This window comes from Salminus brasiliensis, chromosome 21, assembly GCF_030463535.1.
Source record: "Salminus brasiliensis chromosome 21, fSalBra1.hap2, whole genome shotgun sequence".
Taxonomy (NCBI): domain Eukaryota; kingdom Metazoa; phylum Chordata; class Actinopteri; order Characiformes; family Bryconidae; genus Salminus; species Salminus brasiliensis.
This window is the reverse complement of record NC_132898.1, coordinates 5,686,221-5,700,616: the sequence shown is the minus strand read 5'-3', so window position 1 is coordinate 5,700,616 and position 14,396 is coordinate 5,686,221. Positions and strand designations below refer to the sequence as shown.

At 44.4% G+C, this 14,396-nt stretch overlaps 1 protein-coding gene across 1 annotated transcript; it reads right to left on the bottom strand.

Annotated features, from left to right (window-relative positions):
• Nucleotides 1-83: 83 nt before the first annotated feature.
• Nucleotides 84-14,396, bottom strand: atp6ap1la (ATPase H+ transporting accessory protein 1 like a). The gene is made up of 7 exons (XM_072666377.1): nucleotides 14,246-14,396; nucleotides 9,117-9,157; nucleotides 7,633-7,718; nucleotides 6,309-6,550; nucleotides 4,931-4,981; nucleotides 4,571-4,814; nucleotides 84-3,398 (listed from the first exon to the last, which is right to left on the bottom strand). Exons 1-7 carry the CDS (start codon nucleotides 14,347-14,349, stop codon nucleotides 3,162-3,164), a joined length of 1,005 nt encoding a protein of 334 aa, XP_072522478.1. The 5' UTR covers nucleotides 14,350-14,396; the 3' UTR covers nucleotides 84-3,161.

Sequence of the window (14,396 nt, the reverse complement as noted above, 5' to 3'; positions counted from 1 at the left end):
AACAGCTTGCCCACGTTAAACATCGGGTACGCAGAATCAATAACTGACCAGTCTCAATAACACTCAAGCAGGACTGACCGCTCTCCTGAATGCGCTGCTGGTTTTATTGAACTCAACAGAAATCGAGGGGGCGAGAGTCATTTCACACCAACACACCATCGCCCATTTCATACATGTGTAAATGAAAAAAGTCCCCCCCTTCTCCCCTCATTTAGAATATAATGGTTATTATCAGGATATATTATACAATGCTAACCACCAGACTGTGGTACTGAAAAGGTTGTAGCCACTGGCATGCTATATGTTACAACCTGATGTCGCTTCCATTGTGCTTCAATGGTTGAAGATAAAATCCAACTAGTTAAGATAGTTAATAGGCTCATATCCTCCTCACCGGCGAAGGCTCAGCTTAAAAGCATAAGAATTTCAAAACAAACAAACAAATAAATAAATAAGAAATTACAAAACCAGAGTAAACACACAGTTTACACAAAAATGCAATAACACAAGTATTTAAAAACACACCTCCCAGTGAAGAATACGACGAAAATGGCCTACACAAAAAAAAGGTGCCACCAAGGCTTCTTTGAGTGATGCCCAAGAAGAACCACCTTTCAGCTCTTTTACTTCACATCAATGGTTCCCAACTCTGGCCCTAAGGAACCTGCCCTGCACATTTTAGGCTATGTTTAGACTGCAGGCTTTAGATCTGATGAGATGGCCGTCCGCACTGTTATTTACAAGTGAGCAGATCGGATTTGGGTGTCCGGACATCACAAACACGTCTGTGTGGGTTTCCATGGTAACAACGTAGGCGTCAGTAACTACCTGTGGCGCTCTTCCTGGATCCCCGCACTTCCATCACTCAGTATTTGATCTGGTCGTTGTTTGTGACGTTGTGGGCGATGCAATGGGCCCTGCACATTTTAGGCTGTGTTCAGACTGCAGCAGATCTGATGAGATGATCAGAGTAATCTGAGTAATCAGTAAATCTGATTTCCAGAGCATCCAGGCTGAGATGCATCTGTATAAATTCTAGCGTAATCACATCTCAAACCATCTTCAAATGTAGGATCCGATTTGCAAAATTCTATTTGATGTTGTGGTTTTTTTTTGGGGTTTTTTTGCTGTCCAGACCATCAGAAACCAATCTGGATACGGATTGGATCTAGACATCTGAACAGTCTGAACATAGCCTTAGAGAGGTTTCCTGCTCTGAGGCTATGTTCACACAGCAGGTAAAAGTGGCTCAAATCCGGATTTCTCATCAAATCCAATTTTTTTAGGCTGTTCACACTGTCTTTAAATGTGAGCTGTATCTGATGTTTATATAGGTCCAAAGTTCACACTCCTAAACTGATGTGTTGGATTGACATGGCATGAATTCTGATTTAGCTGTTCAGACAGAGACACATTGCAGCGTATCAGATATGTATCGGATTTCAGTGCCTGAAAAATGGCCCGAAATGGCCGTTCACACTACCACACAGAAAACACATCCGAGTCACATACGACCAAAGAGATCGGATTTGGGCCACTTTTACCTGCTGTGTGAATGCAGCCTAACGTAGCTACTACCTTCATTTCAGGAAAGGCTTGTTAATCAGCTGATTAGCTGGATCAGGTTTGTTGGGAGAAGACAAGCAGTACACTATGGCCCTGTCCACACCTTGCATTAATATGCATCCCGGGGGGTCCGATAGTAAGCGGCTAGCACAATGTACAGCGTCGAGGACACACCTTGTACTCAGATCATTCAGAGGTTTTTGGAGGCGCATATGACCGTGTTATTCTTGTAGTGTAAACTCCATAGCGTCTCAATGGGTCCCCAACAGCAAAGCACCACCTGCATCAACCACATCACTGCCTCATCCAGAAAATACAAAGATCCTCTCCCAGTCAGCCATAAGTTGGGCTAGCAGACCACCTGATCGGAAAATCTCTACTGGAGCATCAGCAAGGACTTTTTCGCTATTTTGCTGAGAAAAACTAATTGGTGGGAGAGGGACGGCATTACTGTGCTCCAGTGGAAATGATGAAGTGCTCCAAGGAGAAGCATTTAAAATTCCAGGTGTGAACAGCTATGCGTTTTGCCAATCATTTGTGATCGGATCACCTGAGACGCATGTTTAAGTCGGGGTAAATATGGGGCCTAAAATGTGCAGGGCAGGAGGTCTTCCAGGACCAGAGGTGGAAACCCCAGCCTTAGAGTATGTTGGGGATATTCCAAGAACCATCAACATTATGTTGTTTGGAGTTCTAGGAATTCTTCCTAAAAGGTTCTTCACACTCATTTATCTCGTCTACTTCAAGGGTTCCCAGAAGAACCATCGATTGAAGGCTTTTTTAGAGAATCTGAAGGGGTTGTTCGATGGCACTGCGCAAAGAACCTCATATGACAACCGTTGAAGAGTGCATTCCATTCTCTGCAAATCCTTGAGGGGAAGATTTGGTATTTGGTGACACTTTGGGTCCCGTTACACACTGCATAGAAACCATGACTTAACCTATATCACTGATATATTGGCTCTATGCTTATTTTCACATATAGGGCTTATTTTTCCTTCAAAAGAAAAAAAAATGCTCGTTCACTGGGAAGTTTAAAGATTTAGGCATAGTATTCCCAGTGCTTCCACCTTAATTCATATTTTCAGTGTCTAACACTTGAAAAGAAGTCATGACGTAAAATTAATAGTAGCTCAATTCCGTCTTAATGGTTTATACACAGTTTGTAAGTGTAATAATGAAGCGTCCACATCTAAACAGACCTGGTCCTCACCAGGAATTTATACGCTAAAACAGACGATGCAAATTCAAGGTACACTGGATATTGTGCTAATCTGAATTTCATTCACAACAAACGTCCGCAGGTGTCCTTCAGACACTCGTCGAGCGCAATGCCTCTTTGAGCGCTGGCAGATAGGAATCTCGGCACATCCGAATCCACCGTGATGCAGCGGAGCTTCTAAAAATCCCACAGGAATCAGCTTTGGACTCTCACTGTCCCACTACAATCCCGCGAGTGTAGTAGCGCAGTCAGAGCCGGAAAGCTCTGAAGGAAGTGCTTTCAGCCTGCCGTCGACTTTCGCTGATCAGGCTACGCCTCCAAACTGTCCTCTGTCTCTCTGTGTCTCGGAGGTCCTCAGGGGGATCCTGGAGGTCTACAGGTTATTCTTCTCTGTGCATTCGACTTCCGTGTTGCGGGGGAAGTAGACGGTGGTCTTGTGCTCTTCGTAGCGGTCGATGTGCTTGAGGTGCACTACCATGTGCAGGGCGTAGGCCAGGACCAGCAGCAGGATGAGGGAGGTGATGAGGCCCATGAGGATGGCCGGGGTGAAGAATGTGGCGCAGTCGCTGGCCGAGGCAAACTTGCTGGACTGGACGTTGAACGCTTGGATCTGGTGAGGGAGCACAAAAAGCAGTTCTTGGTATTAAAGGAGGTCTAGTGATGGATCTAGCCATGCTTCACCCACAAATGCTTTCTTACTATTGGTTGTTTGGTTTTTACTAGGTGGTTCCCATAAGGTTGCTCATTTGTTGCTTTGGTGGATGCAATGGTCTTGCTACACTATATGGACATAAGTATTGGGACTACTTCTGAAATCAGTATTAAAGAGTATTAAAAACTGTCTCTACTGTCCAGGGGAGAAGGCTTTCTACTAGATTTTGGAGGAGCACTGCTGTGAGGTCAAGATGTTGGATGATCACCATCCCACCTCATCCCAGAGATACTGGATGGAGCACCAACCATCATTCCAGAGAACACAGTAGTTCCACTGCTCCACAGCTCAATGCTGGGGGGTCCCATACCCCTCTCTCTGGCCCACGCCTGGCATTTGGTGCACATGGTGCCAATAGGTTCATGGTGTTTATCTGCTCCAGAGAGTCCTATTCATCCATCTATCCTGCATTGACATATAGTGTTGGATGGTTGCTATGGAATTGCTAGGTTGTTGCTGTAGTGTTGCTTGATAGTTGCTTTGGTGTTTTTAGGCATTTGCTATGGTGTTTTAGGTGGATCAAGTGAATCATGTGGAACCCCATATGGTAATCCCTACAATATACCGTGAAGTACAGAACCACTGTACAGAGTACTAGGACAAAAAGACCAGCTACACCTCACAGCTGGAAAACTCCACAGCTTCAGTTCAAAGCTCAGATACAGTGTGAGCAAAGCTTTGTAGATTTCCCAGGTAAAACAGAGGAGTCCCCAGAGGGGTGGCCCAGATGTAGGAGCCTTTCATTTTCCATCATCTATCCTGCACTGACACAACAGGGGGTCCTCTTTCAACAAAAATAAGACTCCTATGCAAAGTGAATTTTATGTCCATCCTTGAGAATATTAACACCTTAAAACGCCAATGGTCCGCCAGGGGGCCAAAAGTGTTATTACCAAAGAAAAGCCTCACCAGTTTGTACAAAAGTTTCTGTAGTTACTGAGTAATACGCCATAGCGTGTAATAAGCCTTGGAGTGTTAAAGGGTTAATGTAGTAACGCTTACTCAATTGTTCAGTATTAGTGGTGCTAAGCTTATACAGTAAATAATTATGACCATTGCTGCACACCTACCTGGAAGTCTGTGAAGGTTATATGCCAGTTGGCAGAGTTGTCCGTGTTGGAGCTGGGCACCAGCAGTGTGTCGTATTTCTGGAGGCTGCTGACGTGTTGGCAGTGGTAGGAGTTGGTGGACGGAGCGTAAACGTCAGTGGCATTGAACGTGGCCTCGTGCGTCCAGTTGTAGTGGATGTGAACGCTGTCCAGTGTGAACCAGTTCTGTCCTGCTGACTCGTAGAAAGTGTTGGACATTTGCAGACTGTTGGAACACAATGGGGAGACGGCGTTGCTTCCTTCGCATGAACAGACTGTATTCATTTATTTTATGGCACAATTCACAATGATAATGTAGCAGTGGAGATACACTGTACTGACCGAATGGAAAGTCCTCTGATATCCTCCACATCTCCGAAACGTAGATTGAGTCTAAAGAAAAACACAAGTACTTCAGCAATGATATCTATAAGCAGGTTTTTCCTGAAGCCGAGATGTGGTTGAACCTTTTAGGCAGTTCTAACAAAGTTACTGTAATGTCTGATATTAATCTGATATTAGTTCTTGACCATAGTTCATTGAAATCTGTTAAAAGTGCAGATTCTACACTTATAATCCATAAATCCATAGCAAAGTTTATAGAGGAACATTATGATGACCATTTTATGAAGCTTAATGAGTAACTGTCGTAAGTGCAGTATTACGAAGTAAAATAACCATAGACCTACATGTAAAGTATCACATAAAATATAAAGGTAACCATATCGTCACGTGTACATATTATATATATATAAATTTGATCTAATTTTCCTCCATTTTCTCCCCAATGTACGTAATCTCGACCAGTGAGGACGGACTACCACACTCCTCCTCCGACGCCCGTGCAGTCAGGCCGCTCATTCTTCCCACTGCTACCAAAGCAGCATTGACGGGCAACCAACGTGTCTGGAGGGAAGCACTGCATACCCGGCTCCAACACACCAGCCTGCAAACGCCAGTGGTGGCCAGCACAGCAACGAAGCGATGTGGGGGGAGAGCGCCATCTACCCACCCAGGAGAGAGCAAGGCCAGATGGGCTCTCTTGGGGCCTCGGCCACCAATGGCCAGAAGCACGACCGGGATTCGAACAGTGATCCTCTGATCATGGTGACATATGGTAATCCCTACGAAGTACTCCACAGCTTCAGTTCAGAGCCCAGATACAGTGTGAGCAATGCTTTGTAGATTTCCCAGGTAAAACAGAGGAGTCTAATGCTAATTTATGCTAATTATATAATAACATCTGACTGTGTTGTGTTAGCCGCAAGCTAGCGGTTCACTTCCCACACAGGGCTCAATACTACTTAGGCTAGCTCTAATTAAACACGGATATCTGAAGCACTTGAAGCTTGTAGCAGTCAATCAGCGAATCCTTTATCAAAGCCTGAATATTACTGGAGTAGCTTATTAGCCCGTTTTGCATAGTCTGGTAGTTTCTTGGCAGAAAAGAACTGAAATTAAACAGTTAAATAAACTATGATCCAAAACTATCAGAAAAATCTGAAAAATCTCTCAATCCATGTGAAGTTAATGGAGGCCCCTAGCACAGCCCCTGTTTAAATACCACAGTATCTTAAAAACTAGTGAATATTCAGGGCTACAATTTTTACAGCCTGTTGGAAACTATTTCCCTGAGATGTCCAGCTGAGAGCTGTTCTATGTCGTCTTCTGAAACCTGGTCATTTGAGGTGAAATAAACAAAGACCTTATTTTCACTTACGTGGCTTTATCTTTGCTGCAGAACGAGCCTTTGGTGTCCACCAGGGCCTCGGGTCCAAAAGCCCTCTCCGTCAGGTCCACTAAAGTGTGGTTTCTGTATCTGATGGCCAGCTTCCTGGCCCTGAAGAGAATGCAGGTTTTGCCATTGTAAGCTACATTCAGAGGAGAGTAGGGCATAATTCCTGCTGACTGCAGCAGCTTTCGCCGACTCCGAGGAGGAGACTGTGGCTGCCATTCATGAGGCTGAAAGAGAAACAGAGTCAAATGCATTTACATTCACCTATTTAACATCTAAATGATGGGTGTACGTTTCTGACCACACAGCGTTCCACTTCAATTTGCGATTCTTACGCAAAATCTCAAATTTCACAGTTATTCAGTTCATTTCATTTGGTTATGCTTCGGAAATATCCTCAAAAAAGAGAGCGAGTAGGGGGCTCCTGAGTCCTGAGTGGCTCAACAGTCTAAGTGTCGGCCCTATCATCAGCAGCCATGGTAATGCAATAGCCATCTGTGGTCAGGTGTCCCAGAGAGCATAACTGGCCTCACACTACTAACACGACACCACCGTGTCAATTTGTGTCACTGCAGTGATGAGAATGACCCACCACCTAAATCCTAGTCTGCTCTGTGGTGGTCAGTCCTGTGGTGTCCTGGCCTTTGAAGAACAGGGTGAAAGGAGGCTAATAACAAAATATACAGATGCAGAAGCAGATGGACTACAGTCCTATATGGGAAGCAGAGCTGATTTAATGAGCCAGGTTCATTCCAAACAAGCGATGGTCATAATGTTCTGATATGACTGTGTACAATCTGATGTATTCTTCTGAGAGTGGAAGCGCTGATCTGGGCTCAGCCTATGCCTTTTATATAACACTGAACAGAATTACATGAACTTGCTGAGACCTGGGCCTGGATCTAGGATCAGATTCATCTCTTATTTATGATGACCGTACCTACTGGAACAGATCCTAGATCAGCACTGCGACTCTGAGAAGCTGCTTCTTCTGAAAACAGGCCCTGATCTTGGTTCAGTCTTCACATGCTGAGATGCTTGAGAAATACGGGTTAGGCTGTCGCTGGCAATTCATCTGAGATTTCTTCACAAGCCTAATGTCCCCTAAAGGACTGGTGCCCGGAGGACGTCAGACAAAACCCCAGAACAGTGGAACTGTTGATTAAAAATGTCTCGATTCTGCTAATCTGTCTCTTCCAGAGACCGTGCAGTCTGTGAGGGATTAGATTCATCTGGTCTGGAGGAAAACTGCACTCCAGCGCCAGTCCAAGGTCACATTGGTGCGCTGGCAGTGCGTGCCACACCTCACCTGCAGTGCCTGTCTGAGCAGCTTCTCCGCCGTGAACAATGAGCTGTCCCCATATGAGCCACTCTGGCTCTCGCCAGACACTCCATCTGTGGATTACAGAAAATAACAAAAAGACCCCAAAAATAAGCAGTTTGCGTTGGGCCTGTTGAAGCCAAAAACACAGGCTCTGAGGGAAAAGGAAGTGGAGAAGCATGCAGGTCTTACTGGTATGATTTAAAGAGCCCATACTGTGGAAAACCCTGCATTTCTAAAATATGAGACTCATGGTCTGTATCAAAAAGGCTCAAAATAAATGTATTCCCCAGTTCATTGAGCCTGTATATGGAAGCTGACCCACAGAAAGCTCATTGGGAATTCATTATGGTTGTGATGTCACAACCAGGAACGAATTTCCAGACACTGGGAAAAGACACTGGAAAGCCAGACTGGTGACTAACGTGGTGAAAGGGGTCATCATCTACTGAACAAGGACTGTCCATTACAATAAGTCAGTCTCAAAGGTACATTAATAAAAAAGTATGTTCATATATAAGGGATAATGGGCCAAATTCATAAAGCACACTGCCAGATTTACTGTAATGATAAGAGGTCTTGCTTGTTTATAATATAATGAATGAGGATTGCCTGTTTTAATAACATGTGCCTGCAACGATACATAAACCACACCGTCATGCAAAATTATTTCATGTGGATGAACTCAATTTTAGTTAACTTTTCTGTAAAAGTTAGAAATGGATTATTACAATTATTCAAACATCTTTTTAATGTAAGGTAGGTAACATAAGCATGTCTTGATGTACATACACACACTCAGAATTTTAACCAATTTATTAAAAAAAATCAATCTGGACTGAGCATTAAAGCTGCAGTTCATCTTCAGAGTGTAATAACACAGAATTTAATATCAAGTACTAACACCAACAACCTACATTTACAGTTACAGCATTCGTCTGACACTCTCATCCAGAGAGGCTTACATTGTGAGGCTCGAAACAAGCAAAAGGCATGTACTAAGTCTCTTAGTTTTGGGCATAACATGCAATAAACCAATCAGCACCTCACCTGCCGTTCCCTTTTAGAGGCAGGTGCTGTCTGACTTTATAGCAGATTGCTATTTCAGTGGCGCAAAGCGAGGGGGGTACACGCGCTGGGCACGTGCCTGTGTTGACAACTCACTACCAAGATATTAATAAACGTCTGTACAGGTTTTTTTCAGTCGGTGGCACACCTGTGTTTTCCATTGCCAAGACACCGCGCCCATCGCGTAGATATATTCACAAGCGCCGTTGCTATTTAAATGACGCAGGTGGGTGCGCAGGATGTAAGATAGGACCCCAAGTCTGATTTGCCATTACTATTGTAAAACACAGCTAATAAGAACTGGATCCTGTGTGAACAGATGAAAACTGATCAATAAACAAACAAACAAACAAAAAAACAGGTCTGGAAATAATCCAGCTAGTGTACATATCAAAATGACTCACTTTCTCTTATTGTGCTGTCTTGAGACGTGGGGTCATCTGAACTGTAAAATGGAAAAGGAGAAAAAGGAAAGATTAAAAGACGCTTAGTTTGAGGTTTCTTTGCACGTTTTCTCAAGGATTACAGAAACGGGAATATAATAAAGTCAGTATACGGCACATTTGACTAAATCCACTTCATCCGCTTTGATCCAGTCTTCAAGGATTGCTGGAGCAGATGGGATTTACGCATTAGCCCAATACTAAAGAACACAGCGGCTGAAAGTGTTCCGCCTTTGATAGCATGAAAGGGTGCCTCATCATTATCATCATCACATCATCATAATCATCACATTCTGATGAAATAAACACTTCATTCAGGGCATTTCTGCACTTCTGCCGTCCTGTTTTTCTCAACGGTGCTCAGGATTATCCCGAGATGAACTGCTGAAACATCCTAATCGTCTCCAAAATGCCAGATAAGGCGAGTTTAGCCCAGAGGCCTTCTAAGACATGATTAAGGGTCAGTGGGATCAAGCAGCAAAGGCGACTCTGGCAAGCGAGGAGGTCTGAGGAGGGCACAGGTTAAGACTTGACCACCTGTCTCAGGAGGATGAAGAATGGAAGAGCTGTGTCTGTGTACCAGCTTTTGAGAATCGGTGCGGTGGATGAGCCGCTCAGTCCAAACCCAGTTAATTGGTGGCATGTGTTATACTAATAGATCCAACAACCTAGTATTGGGCTTCTGTTCATGTTTCACTGACGAGAGGTGGGGGCAAACAAGACTACAGTTACCATATCAATACTACTAAACCACTACAGTTCCCATAATACCACGCAAATCCAGCGTCTTACATCTTAAGGATTTCAGGTGGCAGACAGGCTTGCCCTAATTTGCCCTACTACTGGGTACCCCCCCCCCCCCCAAAAAAAAAAAAAAAAGTAAAGGTTTGGTACTAATATGGGTACCATTACATCCCTGTGAAAAGCACATCATTGACCTGACATAGACTTTTGGGTGGGACTTTAAGAATATTCTAAGGAAGATATTGGAGAACGAGGCCCAATGTTTTCTTCCCATATAAAGTTGCCCACCATTTCAGAGATACAAGGTTTTCTCTCAACAACAGCAATGTTCATTTATGATATCTGGCATATTTTCTTATCCAGACAATATGCCCTTGTCACTACTTTTTTTTACCAATTTGCCAGCTGCCCTCTAACACTTAAGGCTAATTTATGCTTCTACTTTGAGTCAATGCAGAGTCTACGGTTTAGCCTGCGCAGCCAAAACACTAGTTTGGTGAGAAGGGCGATTCTTAATGCTACTGTGGTGACTCATGACATATTGCAACATATTGCAAGTGACGGTGACTAAAACTGAGGGGATTATATTGAAGTTGGAGCAAAACAGCTGTTGTTTACTATTACTAAATTTACTGCAACTAAAGAGCAGGAAATACAGGCGGAAATACAGCGCTACCAAAGGGCCCAATCACAGATGCTTTGGTCTGCATTGCTGCGATGCAAAGGGAGGTGCACATCAGGCTACGGTCACATATGAGCTATGAAGCATAATTCGGTTCTTAGTGTTTCCCTCTAAGCGTGTTTAGCTGTCCGGCAGCGTTGCGTTATTAGCAGTTTGTGGTGAAAGATGTGGTTGCGGTTCATGCATCTCTGAGGAAACACATGCTAGCCCTTATCCTCGCATTGTTCGTGCTGTGGTGGGATAGGGGGAGTCCTAGCTAGTTGCAGGCGGAGAAAACTGAGCGAGGGGCTGGGTTTTCAGCTTGGACGTATCGATCCAGGAACCAAAAAAAAATTAAACCTAGAAATGAAACAGTTGGTCAACACTGATAAAGCTTCAACACCTTCTGTTAAAGTTTACCATCCCCTCACCGTCTATGCAATTTAGAGGGACAACGTGGACAGTCTAGGGGTCCCTGAGGCCTGTTTTAGAGGATCTGAAGAACACTTAATTGAAGGTACCTTAATTCTTACAGGATGCTGATCCTCCCTCTTTGCTAGACCTTCTAACATGTTTACGCTGTAGTACCCCAACCTAGGTCTCCAGTTTCCACGAGGTTCATCCCTCAAAGGCAGAGCCGAATCCAATCTGTGGCCATATTTATGTACCACGACTCAAATATCCCTTGGTTCAAGTCATCAGAGCCCGTGGGGAGCATTAGGTGTCAGAGGGTCAGTGTGTTAGAGTGAAGCCCTCTAATGGCCTGAGCCACGGCAATCCTTTTGTCCTTGGGCTCAAAATTCGGCTCTGCTGCAGATGTGCACTGAAAAAAGACCCTCAGCGTCACAAATCCCCAAATAAAACAGCGTGACTATTCCCTAAAAGGCCTCTGCGGCGTGACACGAATTATGAATGAACCGACTTGTGAGTGTTGAGGCGTGATTTGAAGATGAATGGCGTCCTGAGCTACGTCTCAGCTGCAGACGGAGAGACGCTGGTATTGTCTGTGATATTGTTGAGAGCAGATGCCATTGTTACATAACTATATTTAGCCTAACAGTGAGTAATCATTCAGCTGAGCCCCCATGCGACAACCAAACTTGGCAACATGAGCACCCACCCCGATGTCCAACCCCAACCCCCTCCCCTCAAGCAAAACAGGGTTCGGAATGAAGGATGTTGATAAAAGCTCCAATCCCTCCTTCTCTTTGCTCCAGCGACGGCTTAAGGGATCTGCCTGCGTCACGGCACCTGAACATGTGGGCCAGTCGGGCTGGCGGCGGCGCAATTATATAATCGATGGAATCCGCTGACCAGCCCTGCTTTATTCACCTCGCCGTGTGTGGAGGAGATTAGAGAGCACGTCTCTTAAAAGTTGCGCCGGCACCTCGGCTCTTCACCAAATAAAAGCTCTTAATGCAGCATTAAAGCCTGCCGTGGCCTACATGTTGTAAACCTACTTCATCTCTGGATGCTCCAGCTGAAAAGGCCCGATAGTGTCAGTGTGTTGCCACTTACACTAGGCTACATGTCCAAATGTTTGCGGACACCCCATACTAATGAATGCATTCAGCTACTTCAACACCCACAGCTTAGTCTAGTCCCTGTAGAAAAGTACTGGGATGCATAGAATAGGACAGGCGTGGGATATAGGGGGTCTCAAGCCCCCCAGCAATGAGCTTTAGAGCAGTGGAATGGTGGATGGTGCTACATCCAATACTTTTGGGATGAGTTGGGAGTTGGGGATGAAGTGGGATGGTGATCATCCAAAATCCTGACCTCACTAAACGCTCTTATGGCTGAATGCAAATAAATCCTCACAGCAATGCTTCTGCAAAATCTAGTGGAAAGCCTTTGCTGGACAGTAGAGACAGTTAGTCCAACAAAAGCAGAGTAAACTATTTTTAATATCCTTGATTTTGGAAGAAACATTGAGCGAATGTCCCAATACTTTGGTCCATATAGTGTATATTCAGTAGACAGAGTATACCCAACTCCTTTAGAAGATGCAGCTGAAATTACAGGCCCAGTCTGGGCATAAATTACTGTACTGACATGGTACACAACAAAATATGATACCTTGGCCGGTGAAATCATGTAAATGTAACTAATACGTCTAATATTTCTGGTTTGAAGATTATTTGACCAATTTTTAAATGTTTTAAGTCAATTTATGCAATTAAATTTTACTATACAGAGATGAGTTAGGTAGTATTTCTTTGTGATAGAGTAGAATAAGACAATTCCAGCAGATAAAATGAAGTAAAATCTCCTCAAAACTGTCCCACAGGGAGAATTTATGGTGATTTCACTTGCTAATATATATTGTTTGCAGTATAACAGAAGTTCGTGAGATAAAAGTTTGACATTTGGGCGGCAAACAGCTGTAATGCATTAACACTTGGAAACGGAGCTCAGGCCAAAGACATAAGGGCTGGATTAGAAAGTGTCTGCCCATCAGTATCAGCATTTTCTTCTATTCTTTGCTTCTTTTAATGCACATTACCTTTTTTTATGCATTCCTGTGCTTTTTCTCTATTTACAGATTAACCCATGCCTCATTTCTGTGCAAACACAAAGTAAATGGTATCTTTTCTTTGCAATTCCTATTTAAAAAAGACCAACCTGACCACTGTCATCTACGAAATCCTATTCAGAGTCCATACTTTATCCTATATGGAAGACCAAATGATGCCTGAATCCCTCAACATCCGTCCTCACGGCTTCACTGGAGGATTTGTGGCTCAAATCAAATGAATTTACATTCAGTACCACTTCAGGCACCATCTGGTGGATCCAGGAAAAAACAACATTCTGCCATCTTGTTGAAACATCTCAACTGATCGCCACATGGACGGATAATCTGTCCACCAAAAGTTGAAGGCACTTTGGTGACCATTGCTTTACTATATCTGGTAAATGTGATGTTGAGCCTGCCCACAAATTGAAGCTCTACCAAAGTTAATGCGGCTAACATTGCGGCTTGTGTTGATTCCCTTTCCATGCATTCAGTGTACCAGCATTACGGGCCTGTATGGGAATGCACTCATCAGCTGGATGGCAGTTCATCCTACATACAGATGCACATCAACACAAGCAATGTGGGCCTGCACCAGAAAAGCATCTCCTCCAACTAGATAGCATGATGAAGGGGATGCTCAGCACTGTAGGCACCTTCAGTTCCTCCACCAGCCTATTGTCTTCTGTGCATCCTCACCACCACCATCACCCCCCTTCCTCCTCCTCCTCCTCTTCCTCCTCTTCCTCCTCTTCCTGCACTTCCCACTGGATTATATGTGCACCAAACATTACAATGGCTCCCACCTGCCACAGAAAGCTTATTTTAAGGTGCAGCTATGGATTGGCCCTGTAAACCGATGCCATCCAGTGCAGCTAGCGATGGATTTTTCTCTTGGGTTTCACTGACAGAGGCTCGTTCAGTCTCATTGCAGATCCAGCGTGCAAGTCCAACACACAAAGGCAAGCATGCAGAGCAGCAGCAGCTACCTCAGTCAGGCGGAGCAGCCATAAACAACCTCCTGAAGGAATAAACAGCCACACAAATAAACGTGAACACTATTTTTTTTATGTTTTTATGTCTTGAGGATGCTGCCACAGCTTTAGGCTGAACCTTCCCCCCACACACACCTCCTCAGACTTCTTTAAACGCACGGGAAAGGCTCACCTCTTGTCGAGAAGCGCAGGAGCTCGCTGGAAAGACGAAGGAAAAACCTGCAGGAAAATGAATGAAAACAAAGCCAGAGCCATCGCGCGCCCCCGCGTTGCCATGTGTACGTCCGCGCGCGCTCGCCACAGACGCCGACTGACCGTTTTCA